Below are 26,462 nucleotides of genomic sequence, written 5' to 3' on the forward strand. Positions count from 1 at the left end.
TTGTTCAGCTGTTTATATTATAATACAGATTTTGATGTTTATAACTCATTTTGAGTACGGCGACATAATTAGTATGAGCATGCCGTTAAAAATTATCCGTTGAGTAGCTGCCAATTAGCGACAAGTTACTACTTTCGAGTCACAAGTCATCGTCATCTCGAGTCAGTGTACATTTTGACTCAAGTCCAGTCAAGTTACTCAATTTTTGGAAGTGACTCAAGTCAAGTCACAATTCAGGTCCAGTTGCCTTTTATAAGTATGAGGCATGATTTTTCTAGCTGTTTGCAGAATACAGAATGAGTCGCCATTTATTTTGAATCGCAGAACGAATATAGAGATGAATGGTATATTCATATTGAAATGAACCAAATATTTACGACTGAAACTCGTCAGTGCTAATCAGCCGAAAATATTAGGGTTCATTTCAATAGGAATATACTATTCAATTGTATATTGAAGTTCTGTGTCTACAAGAAGCTGTTCGAATATAGAGGTAAATATACTACTCAAGTAATTGTACAGGCAAAACAGATTAGAATACAAAACCTCTGAAAGTTGAAACGAATTGATATGGTGCAATAAACTAGTCGTCTATGTAGCCATGAGATACAATTTAGGCCTGCGCCAATTGTTGACAAGTAATAAAAAAAGTGTGCAGTGTCAGCATTCTATTTTGCTATTAGATTACTATTTCTGTTCTAGTTTACAACAAACTAAGCTGTAAGCTCTGATCATGTCGTTTGCGGTCAATTGATTTGTGATATAACAATGGAGGATCAGTATGAATAAAATGAATGTCACACCGCGAACAATCCAAACATATGCAAGATACGATATTTATCGACACCAATTATTTGATGACTCGAAATTGACTTGTAAATTTTAGTCAGAGTCAATCCACATTTCTGAAACGTGAAGTCAAGCCATTATGGCAATGTGAGTCAAGTCAACTTGTCTAAAAATTTTGGCTTGCGTCGTCCCAACACTGGTAGTTGCAGAACCACGCATCTCCTGCTACTTGTCTAACAAATATATTAAAATGGTATCTATTTATGAGACTGACGGGCGATTTCATTACTTGTTCAAGGCCACCGGACTGCAGGTGACGCTATGGCTATGACTCGTTAACGTCTCATTATACCTGTAATCTTTATCACTTGTAATGACTCCTGAGAAACAGATGTGATCAGTCACAAAGCAATCAACCCCTTTATCAGAAATCAAGTTGTATGCCTCAACCTGAACCGTTTATTCACGAGTTTATAATTTAGAATGGCTTGAACAGTCTTCCCACCAAAAACACTCGATTTTCGAATTTTGTTGAAACTTGTATTATCAGATCCTTTTATTAAAACAATAAAATTCGCATCATCAATAACACATATTTAGAACTGATATATACTGAGAGCCCAAAACATTCCGTCGCAATAAATAATCAAAAAATAGACACAAAACGCATTAGGCATATTGATGGTGATATTTTCGCTGGTAAATAGAAATATTTGTGTGTACTGTATAACTCCATTCCGTGTATGCAGCCAGAATGACAGAACAAATTATCTTTCACTAATATTACTTGACGTTGATACAGGGGTTACTCTCAGCCATAATACAATGATTCCATATTCTACATCAGAAGTTTTCAAACTTTGTTTTGTACAAATGGTGTACTCCTTTAAAATAATGCAGCATAAAGTGTACACGATTGAAAAGACAAAACACTTTCAAACATTTCACACATCGAATACGTAAGAGTAAATCTTCTCTTTGAAAGTGTTTTGGAAAGGCACATTGAGCAATGTAAAAGCCTTCAACGCCGCATTTAGTAAGTTTAAACTTCTTTCTCGCTTGTCCCATGCCTGTCACATAAATGTTCAAATCGCGGTAATAGAAAATGGTCACAGTGCCAGAAAAATGAAGTTGCTCGAGTACCCCAGAAAATAATCTTCAGTTTGTAGAGTTAATGTGAAAGCATTTCAGGATGCTATCTATATCATGCCAATCATGGCTGTCGATTGAATCAGTTGTATCATACCGATACTGCCTCACCGGGTAATGTTAATGGAACATTGTCAGTGGCACAGTTTGCGGCACCATTGGTGTAGGCATATTGGTTTCCATTCTTTCTGTCACTTCGGTGTTCCTTTTCATTGCTCACTCTGTATTCACTCATCTCAAAGTCGCCGGATGACTGTTTTCCCTGGAAGTAGAATTCGAGATGCCGAGGTAATTAAGCACAGCTTAAACTAGTTGCTCAATTGGGTCACTTTTATCTATTGTTGGTTCAAGAAGTTCAAAAGGAAATGCTTTTTAAGCCGGAACACCTTTCGCACGTAAAAATAAAGCTCTACTACTAGCAGTTAATTTCCTTTCACTACTCACCGGACATCTCTATTTTTTTAATACCACCAAAAAGGTTTGAGAAGGACAGAAGTAACAACGCATACTATCTATACCTCAGAGGTTTGGCTTTGATGAGGTGTCAAGTGCGAGCACGATATTTTAAAATATATATAAATTATGGACAAATGCATGAAAGCTTTCCCAATTCCAAATTCCCAAAAATGTATTTTGATAAAAATCGATCGAACTCATCCGCTCAAGATTGATGCGGAACAATCAAAGGCCATAAATTCTGCAATTAGCAAACACTTGTTGGATAATCCAACCTCTGCGAAAAATTATAGAGACGACAGATTTCGCATACTCGGAAAGGGTCGTTCACACTTTCATTTGTGTGCCTTGGAGTCGACTTTTATCAAAATACACCAGCCAAGGCTGTGTCAACAAAAAGAGTATTTTGATAAAAGTTGATACACCAACCAAAACTCTGTCAACAAAAGGAGTTCGTGTATCATCTAAAAATAGTACATTGAACGCTCTCGTATTCGACACTTCATGCTGGTGACGTCATATTTTGTGCTACGATTGTTGATATACGATGTTCTTCTGAATTCTCTACTAGTTGCTGACGATTACCCCTGACGAGTGTCAGCCGAAAATAGTCGGGTTCATTTCAATATGAATATACTATTCAATTGTATATTGAAGTTCTGTACCTCCGAGAAGCTGTTCAAATGTTTTATAACAAATTCAAAATTTTCGTACTCTCGTAGCTTCGTATCTACTTGTTGGAATTGAGTCAAATTTGGCGTGCAAGGCGCAACGTTTTTTAGTCAACCTAGCATTTTTATCAAATATCCACAAAAATTTGAAAAACTATTTATTTTTGAGGTGGTCAGTAACGAAGCACTTCTACTTTTCCGGAGTACTCAAATAGGTTTCGCGAATCTGGACTACTAAATCAAGTGGGTGAACAACTTCCACTTCTAAATTTTCATATGTTAGGCAAAATTAGGCATAAAACACTTACTTTTAACTTCTGCTTGTACTTGAGTAGAAATTAACAATATCACTTCTACTTTGACTTGTCCACAAACGATGACTACGTCTACGTTGACTTACCTCAGGGTGTGCATTTGCTTTCAATTATAAAAATATCTTGTTAATTTTGTAACGTCTTACTTCATAAGGCTTGCTAGCAAAGACCTTAAGACTCATTGAAATTGTGTCACCGTCTTACCATCTTTGTCAAACATGTACTGTAGCAGATGCAATAGGAATTATTGCAATCCTAAAATGTACCTTGGAAGCCCAATATTTTTGCTTCACATCACTCCATTTCACGATATCTTGCAGAGATCGTTGCCGATGCAGCGGTGAGCTAGCGCTGTTCGGCGTAACAGACGTCGATGAAGGCAACACTCGATTCTGCAACAAATATCGACAACGCAAATGCGAACGTTCGTAAAAAGAAGAGAGCGACAATAAATTTACCCGAGTTTGTACGATTAGGGAATCAGGAGAACGGGAATCTGGCAGACTCTCTGTCTCATCACCGTCCGTGTTTAAACTGGCGTCTGGGTCACATATTCTTCCTAAACATGAAAAGCAATAGGTTGTGAAACGTGACATGGAAAGAGCAACCATCAACCAGAGATGGTCAGTAGCGACGTAGTTCTAATTTTTTCGAGTCTTCAAGTAGGTTTTGGTTACTTGCATTAGTTAGTCATGCACACATGCTTCAAGACTAGTTCCCTTTCTCCGTAATGTTTTTTTGGCAAAGGTTTAGATTTTGTATTTTTTGTGGCATTACTCATTTTACGATTGTCGAATATTGGGAAGCAGCATCTCACAATTTCGAAAGCGGTCACCAGGGTTGTAATGACTAGAGTCACGATTTTTTGGTGACTCGACTTAACTCAAGTCATTTTTTCAAATCCGCAAATCAGTGTTGGGATGACTCGAGTCATGACTTGACTCGAGACAGACTCGAGTCACCTTTTTCGTATGACTTGACTTGACTCGAGTCACTTTGCAAAAATGACTTGACTTGACTCGACGTTTCAGAAACGTGGATTGACTCGTGACTCAAAGCAAAATTTAGGAGTCAATTTCAAGTCATCAAGTAATCGATGTCGGCTAAATCGCTGTATCTCGCATAAATTCGGATTGTTAACGATACGCTGGTGTGACCTGTGAGATCAACCAATCACTCAATGATAGTGCATTTTACCGAGCCTCCATTGTTATATCACAAATATATTGATCGCAAAAGCAGTGACCGGAGCTTACAGCTTACGTTGTCGTAAGCTAGTAATAAAGTAATATACCAGTTATTCATCTGTGCTCTATAAACTGCTCACCTTAACCAACCCTCTTGTATGATATAAATCTAGCGAATATGGCCCATACGTTTATAATTGCATATCATGGATGTGTATAGGTGGATAGGGTATGTTGTACCATATCATTTTTTAACTTTATTAAGTTTCGTATGTGATGACTGATAATTGTAGGCTAGGGCTACCGCTCGTATGGGTGAGCGATGCAGCGCCTTTTCGCGTGTATAATTAACTATTTTTTCGTTTGTCGATTCAGAATAAATGGGCACTTCATCTGTATTTAAGCAGTTAGTAAAATGCAATGACTTTGAATCGTGCCTCGTACTTGGAAAATTCAACTTGACTCGACTAGTGACTTGACTCGACTTGACTCGAGTCACCTCCGAAAATCGGGTGACTGAACTTGACTCGAGTCACCTTTGAAAATCAAGTGACTTGACTTGACTCGAGTCAAAATGTGCAATGACTCGAGATCACTCGTGACTCGAAGGTAGTGACTTGATCCCAACACTGCCGTAAAATGATTCAACCTGAGTCAATTTTTGTATTGACTCAAATTGTACTCGAGTCATTGTGCATGACTCGAACCAAGTTATACGACTCGAGACTAGGACAGACAAGACAGACATTTCATTGTAACTTTGAAGAATAGTAAAGTTACCACATTATTGGTATTTCGTCTATCAATCCAGATACTTGGACAATCGGGCCAGAACTGTTAAGGCTGAGGAAAATTACTGTCTTTGAATGGGAGCCATTCTATATCACTCAAGCAGAGTTGAAAAAATCGGTTGAACCGGATTGAACTGAAAACTGAACAGTGGCCATAATGACTTGGACTCCGTCTCTGTGACTCGGACTCGACCCTCTAGTAGCTGACTTGGACTCGGAACCGACTCGGTGGTGGATTGAAAGTGACTCGACTTGATTCGGGTCAAAACTATAAAAGTGAGATTGACTTGTGACTTGGAACCATGAAGTGAACAATGTTTAAGTGTAAGTTTAAAGCTTTTAATAAATAACACAGTGTACGAATTTGTGAGAAAATATGATCGTTAGGGTTGTTCAGATTTGAAAAATTGTCAGGAAATTTCGATGCTTGTGATCCAAATGATGGTTTATTACATAAAAACAAGTACCGCTTCTTCAATGTACGATCCAAAACAAGCCGATGTTAACCGTGCAACCAATACATGATTCCCATGAGCATGATAGACAGGTGGTGCAGAGCAAAACGGAGATGCATGTGGCCTTTATAGGACTGCATTCAAGTACGATATGGAAAACATATCTATTTTACTGGAATATCTCATGTCTACACGACCGTTTTCAACTGATAACGTCACTAAAGCTATAAACCGGTGACATGGTCAACACTACAGATCCAGTAGTAAGGAGAATTGCCCCGTGAATCTCTGGGGGCTTTTCAGGGATAGAACATCACGATGAAGATGACCAAAATTGCTCATAAAAGTGTTTTATGTACTAATCCATCATTTGGATCACGAGCATCGAAGTTTTCTGACAATTTTTCAAATCTGAACAACCCTAATGATCCTATGGCACTATGGCAGTGCCGTATATATTAGGAAAAATGAGTGCAGCTTGATATAACTGGACAACAGTCATAATCATAACAGACATATGTTATCATTGTAGGAGTTATCACAGCGGATCAGTAATCTGCATCATGGTTTGGCTTTGGTTTTTCTGCTAGATGCCCTTTCTGTCGCAACTCGCAACCCTAACCATTTGAAGCTAGGCAGCCCAATTGCAAGATTTGTGTAATCACCACTGTACTCTGGCGGCTGACTTATAAAGGAACATATGGCAATTCGAAATTGCCACGGATACACATTTCTGACAAAACACAACAAATCCAACAGTCAATATTTATCAATACTTGACACTATGGAAATGTAATTAGCAAGAGTAGATATGAACAGACGGTCATTATGTACATAGATACAGTTTCTAATGCTATCTTTCGAGATTTAAAATCTCATGATGATTCCGCAAAATGACAGATCTCATGAAATATTGTCACACACCTTGGATACGTTAAAACATTGAGTCCGTACCTAGAAATAGTTGTGACATTACCTCGGTATTTGCAGCATAGCTTGATGTACTGAAACAGAGTTGTTAGAAGATTCAATGGCGATGGAGAGAGAGTTGTTTTCTTCATGTTTCGTATCAGCTTTGAACGACCAAATTTCCACTCTATGTCGGATTGCGCCTGCAAGCAAAAGGGATTATATTAACTACAATTACTGGAATTCATCATTTGATGACACTGGGTTGCACTGTTGATTGAGAAGGGAGTAGTCTATGAAGTGATTCAATCGGTTATCAAGCAATATTAGTAGCTAGGCTTTGCTACCAGGGGAATTGCACAAATTGTGACACGTCTGGCGCTCTTGACCAGGATTGTAATGACTCGACTTGAGTCGCAATCTTTCGCCGACTCGACTAGAGTCGATTTGTGTATTGACTCGACCAAATCACATGAATCGACACATTCTATATTACTTATTCAATTCTCGTATATTAGGACCGATAAATTGAAAAATTAGCCCAGAAACTGTCTTTTGTCTGTTTGAATAATCATGTTTAGAGTGCAATAATAAAAAATGAGTTTATTATGAATCCAAGACCTTCGATATCACCCAAGAGTTTCATAGTTGTTGAACCTGACTTTAACTCGATACTGAGCAGTAAACACTATGACTTGAATTCGGACTCGGGTCTTAACACTATGACTCGGACTCAAAACGTTGCTGCCCGTCTTGGACTCGGACTTGACTCGGTGCTGAGTTGAAAATGACTCGGCTTGATTCGAGTCAAAACTATAAAGGTCCCATTGACTTGTGACTCGGAACCTTGTGACTCGAAAGATTCAAATTTGTGTCTCTGTTTCTGAATCCGAGTTACGTATGAATTGCAGGAATTCAGTTTCAGTAGTGAGAGATGACTTTGTGAGCAATGAAAATATACACCTTCACACCGAGAGTATTATTTTATAAACGAAAAATATAGTAGCAACACTTCATTTTCTATGATGGGGTCTCGAAACCGAACAAAAGAAATGTGGATTTACGCATTTTGAAGTCAATATCACTATTATGACATCATAATATGCGGTACTCAAATAGCTTACTTTTCTATTCTCAATTGAATCACAATATCTAAGATTTGCGCAGTCCTGCTCGTGACTCCGACTGATTATGAATAGTCACTCGGACTCTGCCGGCGACTCGTCAATGTTGAATCCACAAGACTGACTCACAAATTTGTCAGCTTTGCAGTAACGATTCCCACTCCTAAATCTTCCATAATTTGAAATGGGACTCTGCATATGACTCCGCAATGTCCGCATGCAAGCCATAATGAGATATTTTCATCCCATAAGGAGTCAGGAAAAGTTTGATGCAATGTTTACTCTACATCTTGAACACATCAAATTGGATTTCATGACTAGCTCTGACTCTGGACTCGAAAGATTTTAAAACTCCAAACTTCCAGACTTCCAAAATCCCGATATTATTCCAATTGCAATGACTTTTCAATGCAACTTGCCTGATTTCTAATGCCCGAAGTTGAATTGGTACAGCGCTAAGTAGTACCCTCGGTATTTAAGTCATTGCTTGATACATGGAATGAAGTCGAATGACAAGGTAATCTCTGCATACATTAGTCTGAAACGCACGGCTTTCAGCAAATCTCTGCCTATATCATAATAGATTGCTTACCTCGATTCTCTGGTAAGTATCAGACATCATGGCGATGAGCAGATTTATCAGCACAATAAGCATGATGATGTTGTACAATCCAAAGACGACTTGCACAAGGATAACGGTAGCTTCCGGGCTTCTGTATCAACAGGCATAAGATGGTTGAAAATTACCAGACTCAAACTTGGTATTTAACAAGCTCACCGGCTCACTGGAGGCAGAACATCGGGCTCGATGAGACCGAATAGAGAATAGAAAAAGAGTTGGAAGGTATATTGAGGATAGTGACTGGACCCTGGATCGTTGATTTGCCCGTTATCTGAATGATATGTAGGATTAGGAGCACAGAAAGTATATAATCAGCAACAAAAGTGTCATTGTTATTTGGTCTTCTGTAGAATTTAAGGTAACAGCCCGGCAAAGGCATGAGGAATGTGTCATACTACATGGTTAAAATTGTCTGCCTTCCTTAGTAGAAGAAATCAAATGTTCAATCGCCACTAGTTGACTCCGTTTGGTATGTAGCAAGCAATATCAAGACGGGCGCTGAAACTGGTCACTAACATTACTGCATGTATTCATATACAAAATTGAAGGAAGAAAATCTGTACCGTACTACAAAATATTCTTAGTAGAATTTGCTAAAATATTAATGCACGAGCAGATTGCGTGTTGACGCAGTCTGCTTGAGATTATCTCTGAATTTATAACTTTATTCTCAACTTACGATGAATGCAATAATAATACCATGACAGGAGGGAAACTACACTTTTATATTGGGTATCAATATGAAATATCGTTTAACTCACCTATTATAGCTGTAGTAGTGTTAGGGCAATATCCACCTTGTCCATCACAAGGATAAACTGGCTGATAAACTGCTGCCATCCACATAGAAAAGGCAACCTGGCAACAGTCCACAGTATATTATCACACTAATGATATCAGATTAGAGCAGAAGCAAACTCTTATTGTGAGTAAGTTACTGAATACCCGTCACCATCACAATAATGATGTACTGTCAAGAATAGAATTTTTCTCTGCATATTGCTAGGAAGATTCATATCCAAAGGACAGACAAAGTTCCCACGGTTTCTAATGAATGAATATTACCAGGTATTTGAAATCCTATTTCTGGCAAATCTAACCTATAACTCGTACTGACACATGCCTCTTCATTTTCAATGCTATTCGATGTTATGCTTGTTTATTATTACTGTCTTTGGGCCAAGGTGGGTGTTTGATCGCAAAAATAAAAAGTTATTTAGACTTCTACCCATATCTTCATTGTGATGCATTTAATTGGTGAAACAATTAAAGGAAAGAGTGAAGCGTGGTAATATACAAAATTACAAAATATTCATAATCATCGATTGCAGATGATAGTAAGCGATCGGAAATGGTACCCAAAAATCCAGAATACTCGGAAAAACTGATTATTCCTACCATCACGCAAATGATTTTGTTTTCAAATAAGCCTGTACCATCTTGGGAACTACGGCATCAAGTTAACTGGTCAGCGTTACTCCATTTTTACTCAAGTGACACCGAGAGATAACATTCCACTCTAGATTGCTTACCACTAATCCAAAGCATGAAACAAGTGCTTACCATAAACATGAGCACAATCACCCCAAATTTAAATAGATCTCGCATGAGTCCTTCAATGATGATTGACCAAGGTCCAAACAGGTAATGAAAACTGAAAGTAAGACACACATTTAGTACTGATCATCATCATCATCATTGGTTTATTAGCAATTTTATCAGTTCAATACACCACAAAAAATGCGATACAATGAAAAGAAAGGAAGATGTCGAAGCGACTAGGAGTTGTCTATGGAATCGGACACCCACCTTGGCCTAGGCGATGTAAAGAGGAGGCATGCACACTGAATGAAAGTAAAGAAGATAGTATAGAAAAAGGAAGCGACAAGAAATAGGAAGGCATGTCATGGGAAGCGAGATCGATAGGTCAGTCGTGGTCCGGTAATCTTGAGGATGGACTGTATTTATTTAGTAGTAATTGCTTGTATTTCGACTTGAATGTGGACATGCTCGTCGACTGCCGGATGGCCGGCTGATACAGAGGCTGATCATCATCACAAGGAGTGCTCAGCAAAAACAGCCAAAAGCATTCATTGAATGTGTTGAATTCTGTTGGCACTAGTTATACAACATCATCATTCTCATTGATACTAAAGCAGCATTGAACAAATACATGTTTCAATAGCAATAGTGTCGTGCTATGGACATTGGACATGGACCGGTATTTTGGACAAGCAGTCATTTTCACTGTGGCTTCAAGTCGAAAGTTTTAGTAAGATTTCGTCACCAATAAACATTTTCAATCTGACCTTAAAAATTCTAAAAACTGCATAAAGCACAGTGTCATCGCCGCGGCTAAGAACATATTCCTTGCGTAGATAATATCCTGTCTGGCCTTTTCTTCAACCAGTGCGAATCCGATCAAATGAACGACCACCGCGATTGCACAAAATACAAGTACCACGCTTCGGATCTGTGAATGACAGAACAATAAAATTACATAATTTGTTATCTGACCACATGACATTGAGGGATATCTAGTATGCAAGTGAATGAAATATTCATTGCATGGAATGTGTAAAAATTTATTTAGTAACAGATCAAACAAGTGTGATTTACTAGCATGTTGTTACTCGAGGAAATTTGATATGACTCGGAAATAGTACATACATATATGAGTATCATGTCCAGAAATTCTTTGATGAGCAATTGGTGGTAGAATATACTTGGCACTTGCTAACAAAAATTGCTAATGAATTTGCATCAAAGGCCTCAGTGGGGAGATTTAGAGTAGGATTAGGCGTGGTATGTGATCATTGAGTACACTTTAAGGATTATGCCTGTAATCATTTTTCTTACTGCACAACACAGCCATTAGTCAAGTGTGAGTTTAAGATGGTGTTTTACGGAATTAAAATATGCTGATTGTATTACTAATACTTGGTAAAAGGAAGAATGTTAATACTTACCCATCCCAATCCTGACCTATCAGTTGGAGATGTCAACTCGTTTACTAACACTCCCGACACCCACACCAGTAACATCCACTCAAACCAGAATGGTATCATGTCATATCTCTCATCGCTGTATATAGGAACGAGCGGTATGGCGCAGGTTATGACAAAAAGAATAATCTGAAAAGCAAGATAACCAGTAAGCCTATGTATCAGAGGCGATCAAGTAGTCAACGTTGGTACTGGAGTAAAAGTGACACTATAGATATCTACTCAATTCGAAGTAAAAGTAGAAATTCCCAAGTGGCAGTCGAAAATATAGGTCTGAAAAGTCAGGGATGTTATGACTCGACTCGAGTCCCGAATTTTTGGCGACTCAACTTGACTCGCGTCATTTTTTCAAATGCGTAAAATTACTTGACTTGACTGGAGTCAAATTTTGTATTGACTCGACTTGTACTTGAGTCATTGTGCATGACTCGAACCAAGTCATATGACTCGAGACTAGGAAGGCCAATACCGGAATTTCATTGCAACTTCGAATAGTAAATTTACCACGTTATTGGTATTTCGTCAGAGAAAGGGTCAGAAATTGTTAAGACTGGGAAAGATTACTATATTATGAATGCGAGCCATTCTATATCACTCGAGCAGAGTTGAAATGAGTGGATTGAACTGACATTTGAACAGTGAACATAATGACTTGGACTCGAGTCAAAACACTATGACTCGAACTTGACCCTCTAGTCTAGAGTAACTGACTTGGACTCTGTGGTTTCGGAGTAGTTTTAAAGCGAGTTTTAAGTTCTCAAAGCTACAAAAATATATATGTAGCAGTTAAATATTGTCGAATACTTCAAAATCCAAAATGATGACGCGGGCCGCTCAAAACGATGTCGGGATTCGTGTTTGAGACCTCTGGTCTAAATATAGAAGGATTGACTACCATGACCACTTCTACATACAAGACGAGTCATAATTATGACAAGAGCTTTGAGAAATAAATAGGCCTACAGATTTGGCATTGCTATGAATTGACACTCACCAATAAAAAAGAGGCCTAGGAAAAATATAAGCAGTGAGCCTACTTACCAGGTAAATATGACTGATGAGGTAGACGATAAATTTGACGATCGGCACTTTATTGAGACGAAAATCAAGGGGAAGTGAAAAGAATATCCACAGAGGCGGAAATATCAAAAAGCAAAGGCAAAGCAGTATCAACCGTGCGTCCGACCAATTTAAATTTCCCACCTGCGAAACATGAATGGATTCACATATCAACAGCCTGCTACGGTTTCCATATTTATTGACTTGCGAGTTTGTTCTAAAGCTTAATTTCACTGCATATATTACATAAAAACTGTGGTAAGGTAATTAACAATATTTTGTAACCTAAACTGAACACGATTGATGGGCACAGGGATTTGAGAACAGATCCTTCTAGTTTTGTATTCGCACCTCAACCCAAATATGGCGCAGGGGTCATTGTTTGAGAAAGGTGCCTCTGTTTTTTGATTTCATATTGCTTCAACTGGTATGTTACCATGACTGGTGTCTTTTTATATATTTGTGTTTGTTTTATTTTGTTATTCTCCGCCCTACAATTGCAGACTGTCCACTATAATATTTTAAAAATTAATACACTATTGCTTCACTGTCATGGAGGTGACGAGTAATAAGGTCTTTACTGGTATATCGTCACCTCCAGTCATTTTGTTTTGTTTGACGAAATAATAAATGTCTGTCTGTCTGTGCCACCCTAACTCCCAAAAACTGTTGAAGTTTTGGATTTTTGATGATTTACTACAACAATACCAACATGTTGAAAATGGAGACATATGCAGAAAGGGTTGTCTACCAAATAGTACATACTAGTGACTATATAGGATAATTGACAGCTGTATCTACACAAAATGTTACTTCTCATGATAGAAGAGGTATCTAGGAATTATTTTCTACATGCGAGGCTATTTCGAGTCAGACACCGAAATCTGACTCGTATTGAAGCCCGTTTAGCACTATTGATACAATATTTTTAAGATATTAATTTTAGACTATTAATACGAACATGACTGCATAAATAATATTAGACTTGTTACCCAAACGTCGGAAAGATACTTCTGCACTGCCGCATCCGCTATCACATTCTTCTGCTCGCAATCGATTAAAACATCCAGAAAAGGCACGCCTTTATTGTCGGTTGCCTTCAGAATTTCATGTGCTCCATTCGGTGCGCTGTATCGCACATAGTCACACTCAAAGTCGTTTTAGTTAAGATTTCATATCGCATACCTGCAAATTCCAAGCAATTCGACAGCTAAATTCTCGCTGTACCGTGCGCATTCCTGAAGACCTTTAGAGTGTTCCTTGAAACGATTGCTGAGCATCATTAGAGACTTGGAAAGCTTCACAGCGGTCTCCAAAGGCGCCGGAGACGCCAGCACAAGTTCTTCGAGTATTCCCATTTTGCGTCCGGATGACGTCGGAGGTGTGACTTTACCTCTCTCTTCAATAACTTTAGGTAAGAGATGATCTGGTACTCTACCAGCACGGCCGCGTGGGGTAAGAGGTCGTAAGCTATCAGCAGTCGTGCTACTGGCTGGCGAAACTTCCTGCACTGCACTGTATACAGCAGGTTGCAAGGACATCTGAGATGTGGTCGCCATTGCAATCTGCATCAAGTCTTGAATGAAGGTACGATCATCCAACAAAGCATATGTGTTGTGGGTTTGCTTCAATAGGTAACTCACGACTGCCTGAATAAAGAAACATTCATGTGGTGAATATATCGGATAGAAATAGCAAAAAGTTTAAATTGCGAACCAGGATTCCTCAGCATCCTAAAGCTTGTAAAAGGGCAGTGAATATATAAAAAAAAATGATAACACAAGCCGAAAATGATACTATTGCTGTGTCGGTGTGACTCCACAAATTGCATTTTTTTGCTGATATAGATATATATATAACCACTGCTCGAATCTCAACAATATTTATAATGCAAAAACAATTTTGTGGTAGGACCTCACGTAATTCATGGCAAGTTACACATCATCATCATCATTGGTTTATTAGCAATTTTATCAGTTCAATACACCACAGAAATGCGATACAATGAAAGATAGGAAGGTGTCGAAGCGACTTGGAGTAGTCTATGAATCGGACACCCACCTAGGCGATGTAAAGAGGAGGCATGCACACTGAATGAAAAGTAAAGAAGATTGTATAGAAAAAAGCAAGCGACAAAAATGGGGTGGCATGTCATGTCATGACAAAAAAAACGACAGAATTAATGTTCAACTGAACAAAGATCGCATAATACTACAAGTTGCAGTATGTTGTGATTGAATAAGTCACAGATAATTAAATATTCATCCCAATCATAAGAAATCAACACCGTCACCACACCAGTAATGCTAAAGGAATGTTTTCAAAATTATTATACTGCAATTAATATGCTATGACATCTTTCTGGTCATATAAATGATACTGTGTTAGCAATACACAAAAGTTGAACATGATAGAGGAATAATTAGTTGGTAGCAACTTGTCATGTGCTCTAAAATATATGTCAAATTGTATGGATATTCTGAAAATATGAATTCCATTCAAGCAGCAGTCAAACAAGCATCGATTTTGATTGACTTACATGGTGACCAGCAGAGGCTGCCAATTGAATCGGAGTCTTTCCCGATTTAGTTTCCTTCAGTGTTGAGGCACCTCCATCAGTCAGAAGCTTTACCATGTCAAGATATCCTGCCTTCGCCGCCAAATGCAATGATGTGAAGCCATTCTGTTGCAAGATGTATTAATAAATTGCGCTACCAGAATCCATTTCTGCAATGCAAGTGCAAGTGGAGAGGGTCGAATCAGCTTTTTCCAAGACATGTCATAATTATTTCATGTAGAAGTAAAAAATAAAAGCCTGAAAATGTTCAAGTAAGTAATACCAAACTGACTAATGACACGAGAAATAGGAACAATTTTTGAAAATATATGCAGTTACCATGATGCAAAGGGTATTTTGTGCAGTTCTTTTGGCAAGTTGGCAATTTCACTCATAAAATTGATGCAAACCTATGCCAAAAGTACTTTCTGCCTTATAATAAGTAGAAAGTAAGTCGTTTTGCCTCAAAAATGGTTAAGTAGAAGTGGTCTAATGATAAGCAGTACATGTAGGCAAAACCTACTTTAGTTTTACAAAAAAGGTACATTGTTAATAATTACCGCAGCCGACAAGCGTCGGCTACTCGCTCAGTCAAATTCAGCTCCAGAGTACATATTTTCAAGGACATTTTATTTCTTATATTTTCCATATCTGCACTAATGGAATTTTGAATTCCTTGACAAGGCGAACTCATATTCTTACACAAAGTATAATAAGTACATTATCCTATTAGTTGATACTAGTTTTCATCCAAGTCATCCATAAACACACTACAGCCAAGCGGTTGGACTACTTCAGCATAATTATATTACCCGATCTGATTTGTCAATTTCAGCACCTTGTCCCAGAAGTGAAGACACCATTTCGAGATGACCGTTACATGCAGCGTAGTGTAGACTGGTATACCCGCTATCGTCAGATGTTCCCAACTGCTCGAGATCTTTACTTAACAACAGTCCAACTACAGCTGTATGGCCACACTGCGCTGCCAAGTGCAGAGGTATTCTGTTCTACTTGATAAAAATAGAGAATGCCATTAATGTTGGATGGCGGAAAAAGAATCCATATATACCTACCCTGATTTGTGTACCCTTAGCAACGTCTACTCCCGGACAGTTGAGAATCATACGTACTAAATTGACGTGACCAGATTGAGAAGCCAAATGAAGTGGAGTAAATCCATACTGCAGATGAATATAATTTTATTAATCACCAAACACCGCAATGCTATTGCTAAATAATAGAAATTTACCAAAAAAATATCATTGTAACTACATTTGTGCGCATATATCAGCATGCAGAAGAAGTGGTCAGTAAAGTTCATACTTGGATATTCAATCATGATTTCTGTTTGTTTTATTACTTGATGATGACTGTTATCATACTAAATACTCTATTAGGAACCTCATTGCCTAATTTTGATACAGGGGTTGCACCCAGGGCTTTGGAGCAGCCGTAAATTTAAACTGCTCCAGCTCCGGCTCCGGAGCTCTCTTTTATCATACATTAGCTCCGGCTCCAGCTCCGGAGCCGCATTATCACCACTGCTCCGGCTCCAGCTCCGGCTCTAAAATTATCGAATGGGCCTGTCTATCACAGAGGTGGCCAACCCGCGGGCCAAATGAGGCTCGCGAGAGGTTTTGCGTGGCCCGCGAGGTAATTTCCTGTTATATTATCAAAAATAAATTGCTCAGATTGTGAACTTGCAATGCCAACCAAAAATTACAATTCTGGCTGCGACACTTGGAATGTTGATGACTAAAATATCAATTCCGACTTCCGACGCATTCACAGATCCATGGTCCAGTCACATTTTCAGTATAAATCGTCGTACATTACAATAAACTAAAATAGCAGCGAAATTTTCCTTCGAGCTTGGCGTGTTTAATTGTCACACGATTTCTTGCTTGGTAACCTACCTCCTACTGAAAATGAAAAAAACGCCTAATTTACCCGATTAAGTCCAACTGTATTCGCAATTACGGGAGAAAGGCTTTTCGCATTTGCGCTCGCATAAAGATCGTCGACGGTGAATTGTAAGCACAACATGATTGTCGCATATTATCGGAGACCTTCGATATCGATGTGACCAGACGCAGAATAGTCGTGTCCTTGCAAACTGAGCCTAGCGGGCGGTATACAATAGACCCGCAATACTCAAGTAATAATATTATTGACCTAGTTTATTTATAAACTTAGAGAATTTTACCCGCTTGGCGCGATTAGTGGACCGCACACTCGTTCGTCAATTGCATGTGCCACTTTAGCCGAAAAGGTTGGCAATTCCTGGTCTATATAGATGACTAATCTACCCATAGGTTAGTTATCTATAATAATCTGGAGTCTGTCAGCCGTCAGTAACATCCGATGTAGCAACGAAGACATATAGGTGCCGCCGTACCGGCTTGTGACGTCATACTTAATACTTGTCAATCGTCGATAACATCATAGTTGCACAAGATTGCACTTTACTATATGCCATTGCTGTGCACAGCATTAAAATTCAGGCCTGCTGTCCAATTATGATAAATCAGCAGATGTGGTTGTTGCATATATATAATGTCATCTTATGAAATAGGTCGGAGCCGGAGCTACTCCTCAAATAACGGGCTCCAGCTCCGGCTCCGGCTGAATTTTATGTTGAGCTCCGGCTCCGGTGAAAATGCACGGCTCCGGGGCTCCGGCTCCGGCTCCAAAGCCCTGGTTTCACCGTAGGGTGGAAAGGCCAATCACAAATTTTTCGAAAATCTGTGATATACTGAAACCGATATTTTGGTTTGTAGAAAGGAAGTACTCCAATAAATAGTACTAAATTTGATAATGCATGCCAAAGCAATCTGCTTGGGTGCGGTTAAAAATATTAGTACCGAAATTCAATTGTAAGGGTAGGCCAGTCATAGGCCCTCGCTTACGACTCATTATTCTATCGACTTCTGCAAACTATCACTACAACTGCTCCATTTCAAAGGCGTCAAGGAGATTTTGTACAGCACTCGAAGAATATATTATAATGGAGCATTAATGACTAGGGCCATTTAAAGTCATCAAAGTCATATTTTTTCTATGCATCAGTAAGTCGTGAAATCAATTTTAACGAAAAAACCGCATCCCTATGAGGTATATTAAGAAAGTTATAAAGTCATACTTTCATGGTTAGATCATAAATCAGCTTTTTAAGTTATATAGTCATACTTTTGAGTTATAAAGTCATATCGTTGTATACTTTGACTAAAAATACCAATTTAAGTGGTGAAGCAATTAAGCACTAAGAAAGTAAGTAAGGCAGTTACTCGTTGGGGTAGCTGATTGAATGCTGCTCAATATGATGCCGAGAGACCTCCACAAGTTAAAGAAATAGTTAATGCATAGGAAGGTGAAGGAGTTATTGTAAAGAGCGTCAAAAATTCAGTCAACGATGCGAAGTTGACTAGTCAGATAACAGAAATAGGCCTCCACTATAACAATATTTCGAACTTAATACTCAAAATGTAAAGAGGCCCATGCTGATTTAAATTCCCTTGATTTTGGAAAAGACCCGTTTGAGCTCAGAAATTACATTGAGAAGCGACTGGACAAAACAATGTGAAACAAATTATGGAGCTACAAAGACAATACATTTCACCAGCGCTTTGTGTAAAACTGCAGAAGTATCGACCACATCAGCGTCTGTGGACCGCTCATTTTCCTTACTAAAGTCATTTTACGTCCAAATCGTAACTTCGAAGACATTCCACACTACATGATGAAACTGTATCACAACAGTGGTTCGAAATGAAAATGGATGTGTTATACTGTTATGTTGCGCATGTTTTACTCTTTAGTTCCGTGAGTGACGTTGTTCGCATGTAAAAATACATGATTTTCACATAAAATCATATAAAGTCATATTTAAAAAAAAATAAAGTCATATTATTGATTTTTAAGGTCATATAAAAATGGCCCTAGTAATGACTTTATGATTTTCAGATCTGCACTGCATTCAGGGTGGACACAATGATTTTACGTCACACTGCAATTCTTCGCTATCAGCTTACTTCTTGACTTGGTTCTTTGCCGCCATCAACTCTTGCTGCCGGTTGCTCAGTTGGTACGGTTGCGCTGACGAAAATCAACATCTCACGTGTAAACTCTTCCTATGACAAAAAGGAAATAGTAGTTGGTGTCCCAGCGTTAAAGTTACACACAAAGAAATTTCTTGCCTGGCCAAATTGTGTTGCAACGTGCAACGCATTGAAACCTGTTTTAGTGCTCGTTATAATCCAAGTCTTCGCGTTTCCGTATTGCTTGACCACATCGATGACATGTGTGTGCCCATATTTAGCTAACAGGTGTAAGGCATTCATACCCTCCTGAAATTGAAATAAATATACATTCAGCTTTAATATTGATGTGATCAAGAGTCATTAATGTTGCATAAAGTAGTACAATATGTTTCAATAATGCTCAAGTAGCCTACTATAAAAGTAGTTTAGAGCCGGAATTCCCAGACAGTTGCTAAATTTTCAAGATGCATCTCTGTGAACAAAATGGTTTTAGTGCAATTTAAAAACCATTTTTATGGTCGTGACATGGGAGGGTAAATTTTTTGGTGTGAATAATCAACTCCTTAAATCAGTCAAAAATTTATTTAAAAACAATCATCTGAAAAGTAGATTATTTGACATGAGTATGCAGAAGTGGAAATATTCTGGAAATGAAAAATTGCTAGAGTAAGCGATGTAAGTAGTTAATCGTACTGTAGTGATTGGGAAAAGTATTTTGTTCCCAACTTGCTCTAGTAAAAATGTAATGGACTGCGAGTAAATGTGCCTTTCCGATTCGATGACAATACTAGCATATCCTGAATACTCAAATTTCCACCGCAAGTGTAATGAACGATTTATAAAACTCACAGCATCTTCATCCATCAATTTCGCTCCATTCTGTAGTAGCTTCTTCACAACAGCAGCATGGCCTCCCTTGGCAGCAAGTAGCAGGGCAGTCTGCTGGGTCTAAGAGTGCGTAATCGCATTTCGGTAATGAGATGCAGCCAATATCATCGTTGATAGCTACCTTGTTTCTAAACTTTGTTACATTGTCATTATTAAATTTCAATAACTCATCCACGACAGCAACACTTCCTTTCGATGCCGCGATATGGGCACAAGTCGACCCGGCCTTGTTTGTCATGACCACCAGATCTTGTTGATGCATCAAGAATTGCTTGATAACCTTTGAATGGTTATTCTCAGCAGCCAAATGGAGCGGTGTCTGGCCTTTCTGGATAAAAAAGAGATTTAAAACTAAAAGTGAGCTGGACCAGAGTCAACATTAGAAGGGGCTTACAACATCGACGAGGTGGACACGTGCATTTTTCCCCAATAGTGTTTCGCAGATGTCGTATTGACCATTTTCAGCTGCTTTGTGTAAAGGCGTTTTCTTGTCCTGAATTATGAAAATATTTCAGTACTGGTATAAGATAGATGGCAGGATTGTATTGACTTGAGTCGCGATTTTTAGGCGACTCGACTTCACTCGAGTCATTTTTTCATATGCATAAAATGACGCCACTCGACTCGAGTCAAATTTTCTATTGACTCGACGTGTACTCGAGTCTTTGTGCATGACTCGAACCAAGCCATGTACCTCGAGACTAGGACGGCCAAGACAGACATTTTCTTGTTTTTTCGAAGAATAGTATAACATTGTTGGGTTAGTATAGTCACCACATTATTGGTATTTCGTCTCCTTCTCGATACTTGGAAAATCGGGCCAGAAGCTGTTAAGACTGAGGAAAACTACTATATTATGAATGCGAGCCATCCTATATCGCTCGAGCAGAGTCGAAAAAAGTGGGTTGAACCGCATTGAACTGAAAACTGAACAGTGAACATAATGACTTGGACTCGGACTCGAGTCAAAACTATAGAAGTGAGCTTGACTTGTGACTCGGAACCTATTGACTTGGTTACAACCCTGATAGATGGTAGTCAATATTTAGATGTAATAAGATGACATTAGCAATAGCACATACGCAATAGTATCTACTCCAGTAGCTCTACTGTTTGATCGGTTGAGGTATGAAGTAATTGAGTGAGGTAGTAATTTCATCAGGCAGATGGAGTTTTCACTTTTGTCTAATTCCATCCCTAATTACCAATGAGTCTATAGGTAACATTGTCAGGATATCCAAAAAAATCCAGAATTACCGTTAAGGTCACCGACTAGAAATAAACTTTAATAATTTTGACATACCAAACTGATGGCATCAATAGTGGCTTCATGCTTCTCGATCAGTAGTTTGACCAGATCATTAAATCCATTTTGAGCAGCAAGGTGGAGAGGTGTAAGTCCCAGCTTGGTCTTGGCATTCACAAAAGCCTTCCCATTTAAAAGCATCAACGCTATCTCCAGCCGACCGTTTTCTGCGGCCAAATGAAGAGCAGCCTTGCCATTCTGAGAAATTGATTTGAAAGACGTTTACTAGCTGCGTTCATGGCTTTTGTAAGTAAAAAAAAGATAAATTCAGGTTCACCTCATCAAATACATCGACTCTGGCTTGTTGACTCAATAGCTCATATACGCAATCATTATGACCTTCCTCGCTCGCAAACAGTAAAGGCGACCATCCATTCTGAGAAAGATTGTCCGGAATCAGTAAAACCAGCACACTTGCATAGGACAAAACTTGGTAATCACTTTAGCTTGTCTGTTGATTGTGGTCGGCATGTTTGCGGAACCAATCTTCTCAAAGAATAGCTTGAGCGTATCGACATTGCCAGACCTTGCAGTGTAATGTAGCGGAGTCTCCTGTCAAAACAGACGATTTTATGATAAAATCGGAGATTTAGGACTGCAATGTTACTGAGGACTGATAAATTATACTTCATGCTTCTGATATTATCAGTGCACAGCAACTGGTAGTGAAAAATTCAGTAGGTAAACAATTCATAGTGATTTTGCGTAGAGCCTGACCAATTATCGCTCTGCCGATAATATCGAGTCGATATGAGACTCTGAAAAAATATCGATATCGACCATTTCATGTAAAAAATATCGATATCGGCCATTATAGGTAAAAATATCGGCAATTTTGTGACGTCATAACATAGTCGCAGGGAGTCAATAAACGTGATTTCTACTGCTAGGCTGGGAACATGGATATATTATTTCATATAACCTACAGATGTAGAGATGCAGCCTGTCTAGTACGGTTGTTCAAAAATAACTTTTTTCTTCAGATTCTAGGGATTCACTGATTAAATTGTTAGGTTGCCCAAAGAAACGCTGCTCATCAAATTTGACTCGATTCCAAACAGTAAAAGCCGACGCACCCCCAATTGAAATTTTTGAATTTATTATGCAAAAAAATGAAAATTTCTTTTTCAAATTTTACTGTCAACCCTATAAAATTGTTATGTTGCCTAAAACAACGATGCATTACAATTTTTGCTCAATTCCAACGGGTAGAAGCGAATTTATTGCCGTTGAAAGTTTTAAATTTTCAGAAATAGCATTGATGGTGGGAAAACCCAGTATGATTAATGAAACTTCGCTTATACGGGTTGGAAGTGCGTCAAATTTGTTTTGCATCGTTTTCGTAGACAACTCATCAATTTCATGAGGTTTGGAGTAAAATTTGATATAAAAATTCAATTTTTTTTATAATAAATTAATAAATTTCAATTGGCTCTGCTTCGGCTTCTACTCGTAGGGATTGAGCCAAATTTGGTGTGCAGCGTTTATCAGGCAACCTAACAATCTCTTCAGTGAAACCGCGGACTCCGGAAATAAAGTTATTTTTGAACAACCCTTCTGTCTAGTTTACTTCGATATACCCAAATCAGCACTGCACTAACTGTAATGCTGTTCAAATAAATGCTGCGAAGCTTTAGAAATGTCATATCATTTGCATATCGGCTGAATATATCGGGGTTAGTCATCGGTATTGGCAGAAAAACTCGATATCGGTGGGACACTAATTTTGCATATGTTGTGTCATCGGAACAGAGATTATTCACAAATGGAATGAAAATTTGAAATGCGCGAAAGCAGATTTACGCTGATTGCAATGATGATTTAGATTTCGTCATAACAAGATTAATATCACAATTTGAGGATATAGGTCATATCGCATCTATATTTCATAAAACGACTGTGTCAGTACATAGCCTAGATCAGTGGTTCCCAACCTTTTTCGACTCATCGCCCCCTTTTCAAGCTCCACACCGATCATCGCCCCCCAAATATTGGGAACTGGAAAATGGGCATACAAACTGTAATCACCGGCGATTTGACTAAAATTAAAGGTCATTTCTCCGACTTGACTCCAAAAGGACCGTAACACCACTCGTAACAGCCCCCTCAAAACGTTGGTCTTGGCCCCCCCATATGGTGATAAACCAAACTTCTGGGGGGCTTCGCCCCTCAGATCTCCTACCCCGATACCTCTTTACCGCTACTTTTCAGCAAAAATTGTTTGACTCTTTAGTTAGTCAGCTTAATTCACGTGAAGCGCGAAAAATTTCTATCATCCATGATTGAATCGGTCAATATGATCTGGAATTGCATATATATTGCTGTCAATTTTTTTATCCTCACTCTGCTCATATATTCAGATTTACCGGTAGAGCTGAGTGAGGTGTCTTGGAAAATGTAGGGCCCGCAAATAATAATTAAACATATTCGGGTGGACCCGTGGGTATAATGACTTCGTTACGTGATGGCATTTCGTGGCATGTCTGCTATAGCAAAAGATATTCAAATCGCCCATACGTACTTAACTAAAAGACGCACACGATTTCAGATTGGTATTTCTGCACTGGCAATTAATTTTTCTCTGCGGGATGGCATTTGTCTTGTGGGGTTCTGATTGCCAGGACAGGAACATTTGGCGCCAGCCATTTAGGCGCCTATGGACAATTAAGCATATATGTATATCGTATATATATCGAAGTGGATCAGCATAAAGGCACTCCTTTTCCGCCAAGGTTTTCTCGTTCTGGAACATTTCTCGGAGTCGCATGTTACATGGCCTGAAATTTCATATGTCTTGCTGCATCATGGCGTGGTAATGGCTGACGCCGAGATGCCCATTTCTATAACTCATGCGCATTATTTCTTCGGGGACGGGTATCCAATAAGAAAGAAATTTGACACCATGAAATCGCACGCAGTGCGAAAATTTTTTGAAAATATTGCACAAATTTTCAAAAAAATACACTATAATTTATGTTATTCAAGAAAGAATTTTGGGCCCCCATCCCAATTGGGGGTTTGGGGTGCGGCAGTTACGGTCCAGGACTCCAATATAACCGTTTTCGCCCCCCTATCGCCCCCTTCGCTATTTTCGATCCCCTGGACCGCCAAATCGCCCACGTTGGGAACCACTGGCCTAGATCTATCGTGCATCATAATCTATACGTCGCAGAGTTATGCGAGATAAAGTCATGGAAAACTTATTCAAATTAGCAATACCCTGGTTAACTTGGTCGAGTAGTTAAGATCCCCGCCCATCTCAAGAAGCATCCTCATGATCTTCTGTTCATCACCTTTGAAAGCTGCTCTGTCGCGAGTCAGTTCCGCAGCCAAATGCACGGTGGTTTCTCCTTCCTGTTGAAACATAGCGTCGCTTAATCGTCGTTATAGTCACTTCAGTCCGCTGGTAACGTACCTTGTTTTCCATATTAATGCAAGCCGATACATGCAACGGTTTGCGATCTTTTAGGAACTTGAGCGCTTCCTCAACGATGCGCCAGCGGCAATATCGAACCGCTACGTGAAGGGGATTTTCGTCAGCCTGGATGGACAATGGACAATTGGACATTAGGGTTGTTCAAAAAAAACTTTTTTTTCCAAATCTCACTCGCCTAGTGACTAAATCGTCAGGTTGTCCAAGAAAACGATGCACACCAAATTTGACTCAATTCCAACCAGTAACGGCCGTGCAATCTTGAATTGAAATTTTTAAATTATTATTAAAAATAAAAAAATAAAAATTCTCAAATTTTTCTGTCAACCCCATGAAATTGTTGAGCTGTCTTCAAAGACGATGCAAAACAAATTTGAGTCAATTCCGACTAGTAGAAACGGAGTTATTGGAGTTTTTCGTTGAAATTTCTCGGATTATCCTTGATTGGTGGATAATCCGCGATTTATCAACGAAAAACTCACATAAACCCGCTTCTACTGGTCGGAATTGACTCAAATTTGTTTTGCATCGTCTTTGAAGACAGCTCAACAATTTCATGGGGTTGACAGAAAAATTTGAGAATTTTTATTTTTTTATTTTCAATAATAATTTAAAAATTTCAATTCAAGATTGCACGGCCGTTACTGGTTGGAATTGAGTCAAATTTGGTGTGCATCGTTTTCTTGGACAACCTGACGATTTAGTCACTAGGCGAGTGAGATTTGGAAAAAAAAGTTTTTTTTGAACAACCCTATTGGACATGCGAGTATGAAATATGTAGCCATGTTCTTCAGTAGAATATCATAATTTCTCTGCACCGATGGCCAGTGGTTGCAGCGGTATCAACCATTGTTAATTAAAACGATACAATTACATTAAATTCACAACACCACAATGATGATATTGTCGAGCTTGCTGTGCGGCGAATGCGATTGACCTGAAAGAGCCTTTTATCCCGATCTCATACTACAAGAGCACCCGATTTCATTCACATTTATTAGGCCTACTGCTTAATCGTTGCCTTTGCAGCCTGAAATCAGGGTTTATGTAGGACTATATCTTTATCTATTTAGACCAGTAAACAAATAATCTATATTTGACTAGCTTGGAAGTTGTGTTGTGCGACTTGTAACCTCCGTCTGTGCAAACAAATGTATAGTAGGCCTGTAGCCAAAGTAGGTGATTTTTTATGTAGAAAGAGTGCTAGTATAACCCCGCGATATTCGTTATAAATCATGAACTGGATGCATTTACCTTCGACTGTTGCAACATATCCCCCCCTTCCTCCAATAACAACACGAACGTTCTGACTTGACCTTCCCTAGCAGAAATGTGCACTGCGGTCTCGCCATCTTCGCGGGGAAAATTTGGCTCTGCTCCGGATTTCAGTAACGTTTCTGCTACTTCGTTGCCGTTTTTTATTCTTGATGCCATATGCAGCGGTGTTTCATGCAGTTCACCGCCAACGACTTGCACCGGGGCGCCGTATCCAAGCAGCATTTGTACGACCGTCCTACGGCGATATTGTACAGCGACGTGAAGCGCGGTCAAGTTCTCCTGAAGTAATAAGCGGCCCCGCAAATAGTAAACGTTTGACACGGCTTTCAAACGTTTACAAAAGTTTCAAAAAGATGTTCAAAATAACGATGGGAATTTGGGTATGTATTTTCATGATCAATTTAAGCTGTGAGGCATGGGGACTTA

The 26,462-nt window shown here is 38.9% G+C and overlaps 2 protein-coding genes across 2 annotated transcripts in view; one reads left to right on the forward strand and one right to left on the reverse strand.

The window, feature by feature from the left end:
- LOC145446552 (alpha-1,3-mannosyl-glycoprotein 4-beta-N-acetylglucosaminyltransferase A-like) overlaps positions 1-26,462 on the forward strand; it is a 257,727-nt gene that overhangs the window by 5,503 nt on the left and 225,762 nt on the right. The window lies entirely within an intron of this gene.
- The window catches only part of LOC145446574 (uncharacterized), a 38,622-nt gene continuing 13,487 nt past the window's right edge, over positions 1,328-26,462 (reverse strand). Inside the window, exons 9-35 of the mRNA XM_080324928.1 lie at positions 26,013-26,315; positions 24,741-24,866; positions 24,545-24,679; positions 21,767-21,877; positions 21,603-21,701; positions 21,323-21,523; positions 20,414-20,512; positions 20,141-20,347; positions 19,981-20,079; positions 19,288-19,437; positions 19,123-19,221; positions 16,165-16,272; positions 15,901-16,098; positions 15,071-15,214; positions 13,717-14,180; positions 13,524-13,659; positions 12,514-12,675; positions 11,437-11,601; positions 10,777-10,940; positions 10,031-10,121; positions 9,229-9,325; positions 8,624-8,738; positions 8,438-8,558; positions 6,789-6,924; positions 3,838-3,938; positions 3,646-3,771; positions 1,328-2,200 (exon numbers count right to left, since the gene is read on the reverse strand). Of these exons, the coding sequence (XP_080181054.1) occupies positions 2,030-2,200; positions 3,646-3,771; positions 3,838-3,938; positions 6,789-6,924; positions 8,438-8,558; positions 8,624-8,738; positions 9,229-9,325; positions 10,031-10,121; positions 10,777-10,940; positions 11,437-11,601; positions 12,514-12,675; positions 13,524-13,659; positions 13,717-14,180; positions 15,071-15,214; positions 15,901-16,098; positions 16,165-16,272; positions 19,123-19,221; positions 19,288-19,437; positions 19,981-20,079; positions 20,141-20,347; positions 20,414-20,512; positions 21,323-21,523; positions 21,603-21,701; positions 21,767-21,877; positions 24,545-24,679; positions 24,741-24,866; positions 26,013-26,315 (4,128 nt within the window). The 3' untranslated portion in view covers positions 1,328-2,029. The remainder of the gene's footprint in view (positions 2,201-3,645; positions 3,772-3,837; positions 3,939-6,788; positions 6,925-8,437; positions 8,559-8,623; positions 8,739-9,228; positions 9,326-10,030; positions 10,122-10,776; positions 10,941-11,436; positions 11,602-12,513; positions 12,676-13,523; positions 13,660-13,716; positions 14,181-15,070; positions 15,215-15,900; positions 16,099-16,164; positions 16,273-19,122; positions 19,222-19,287; positions 19,438-19,980; positions 20,080-20,140; positions 20,348-20,413; positions 20,513-21,322; positions 21,524-21,602; positions 21,702-21,766; positions 21,878-24,544; positions 24,680-24,740; positions 24,867-26,012; positions 26,316-26,462) is intronic.

This window comes from Botryllus schlosseri, chromosome 9 (assembly GCF_051294905.1).
Source record: "Botryllus schlosseri isolate E-star chromosome 9, Bs_hap1, whole genome shotgun sequence".
NCBI classification, from domain to species: Eukaryota; Metazoa; Chordata; class Ascidiacea; order Stolidobranchia; family Styelidae; genus Botryllus; species Botryllus schlosseri.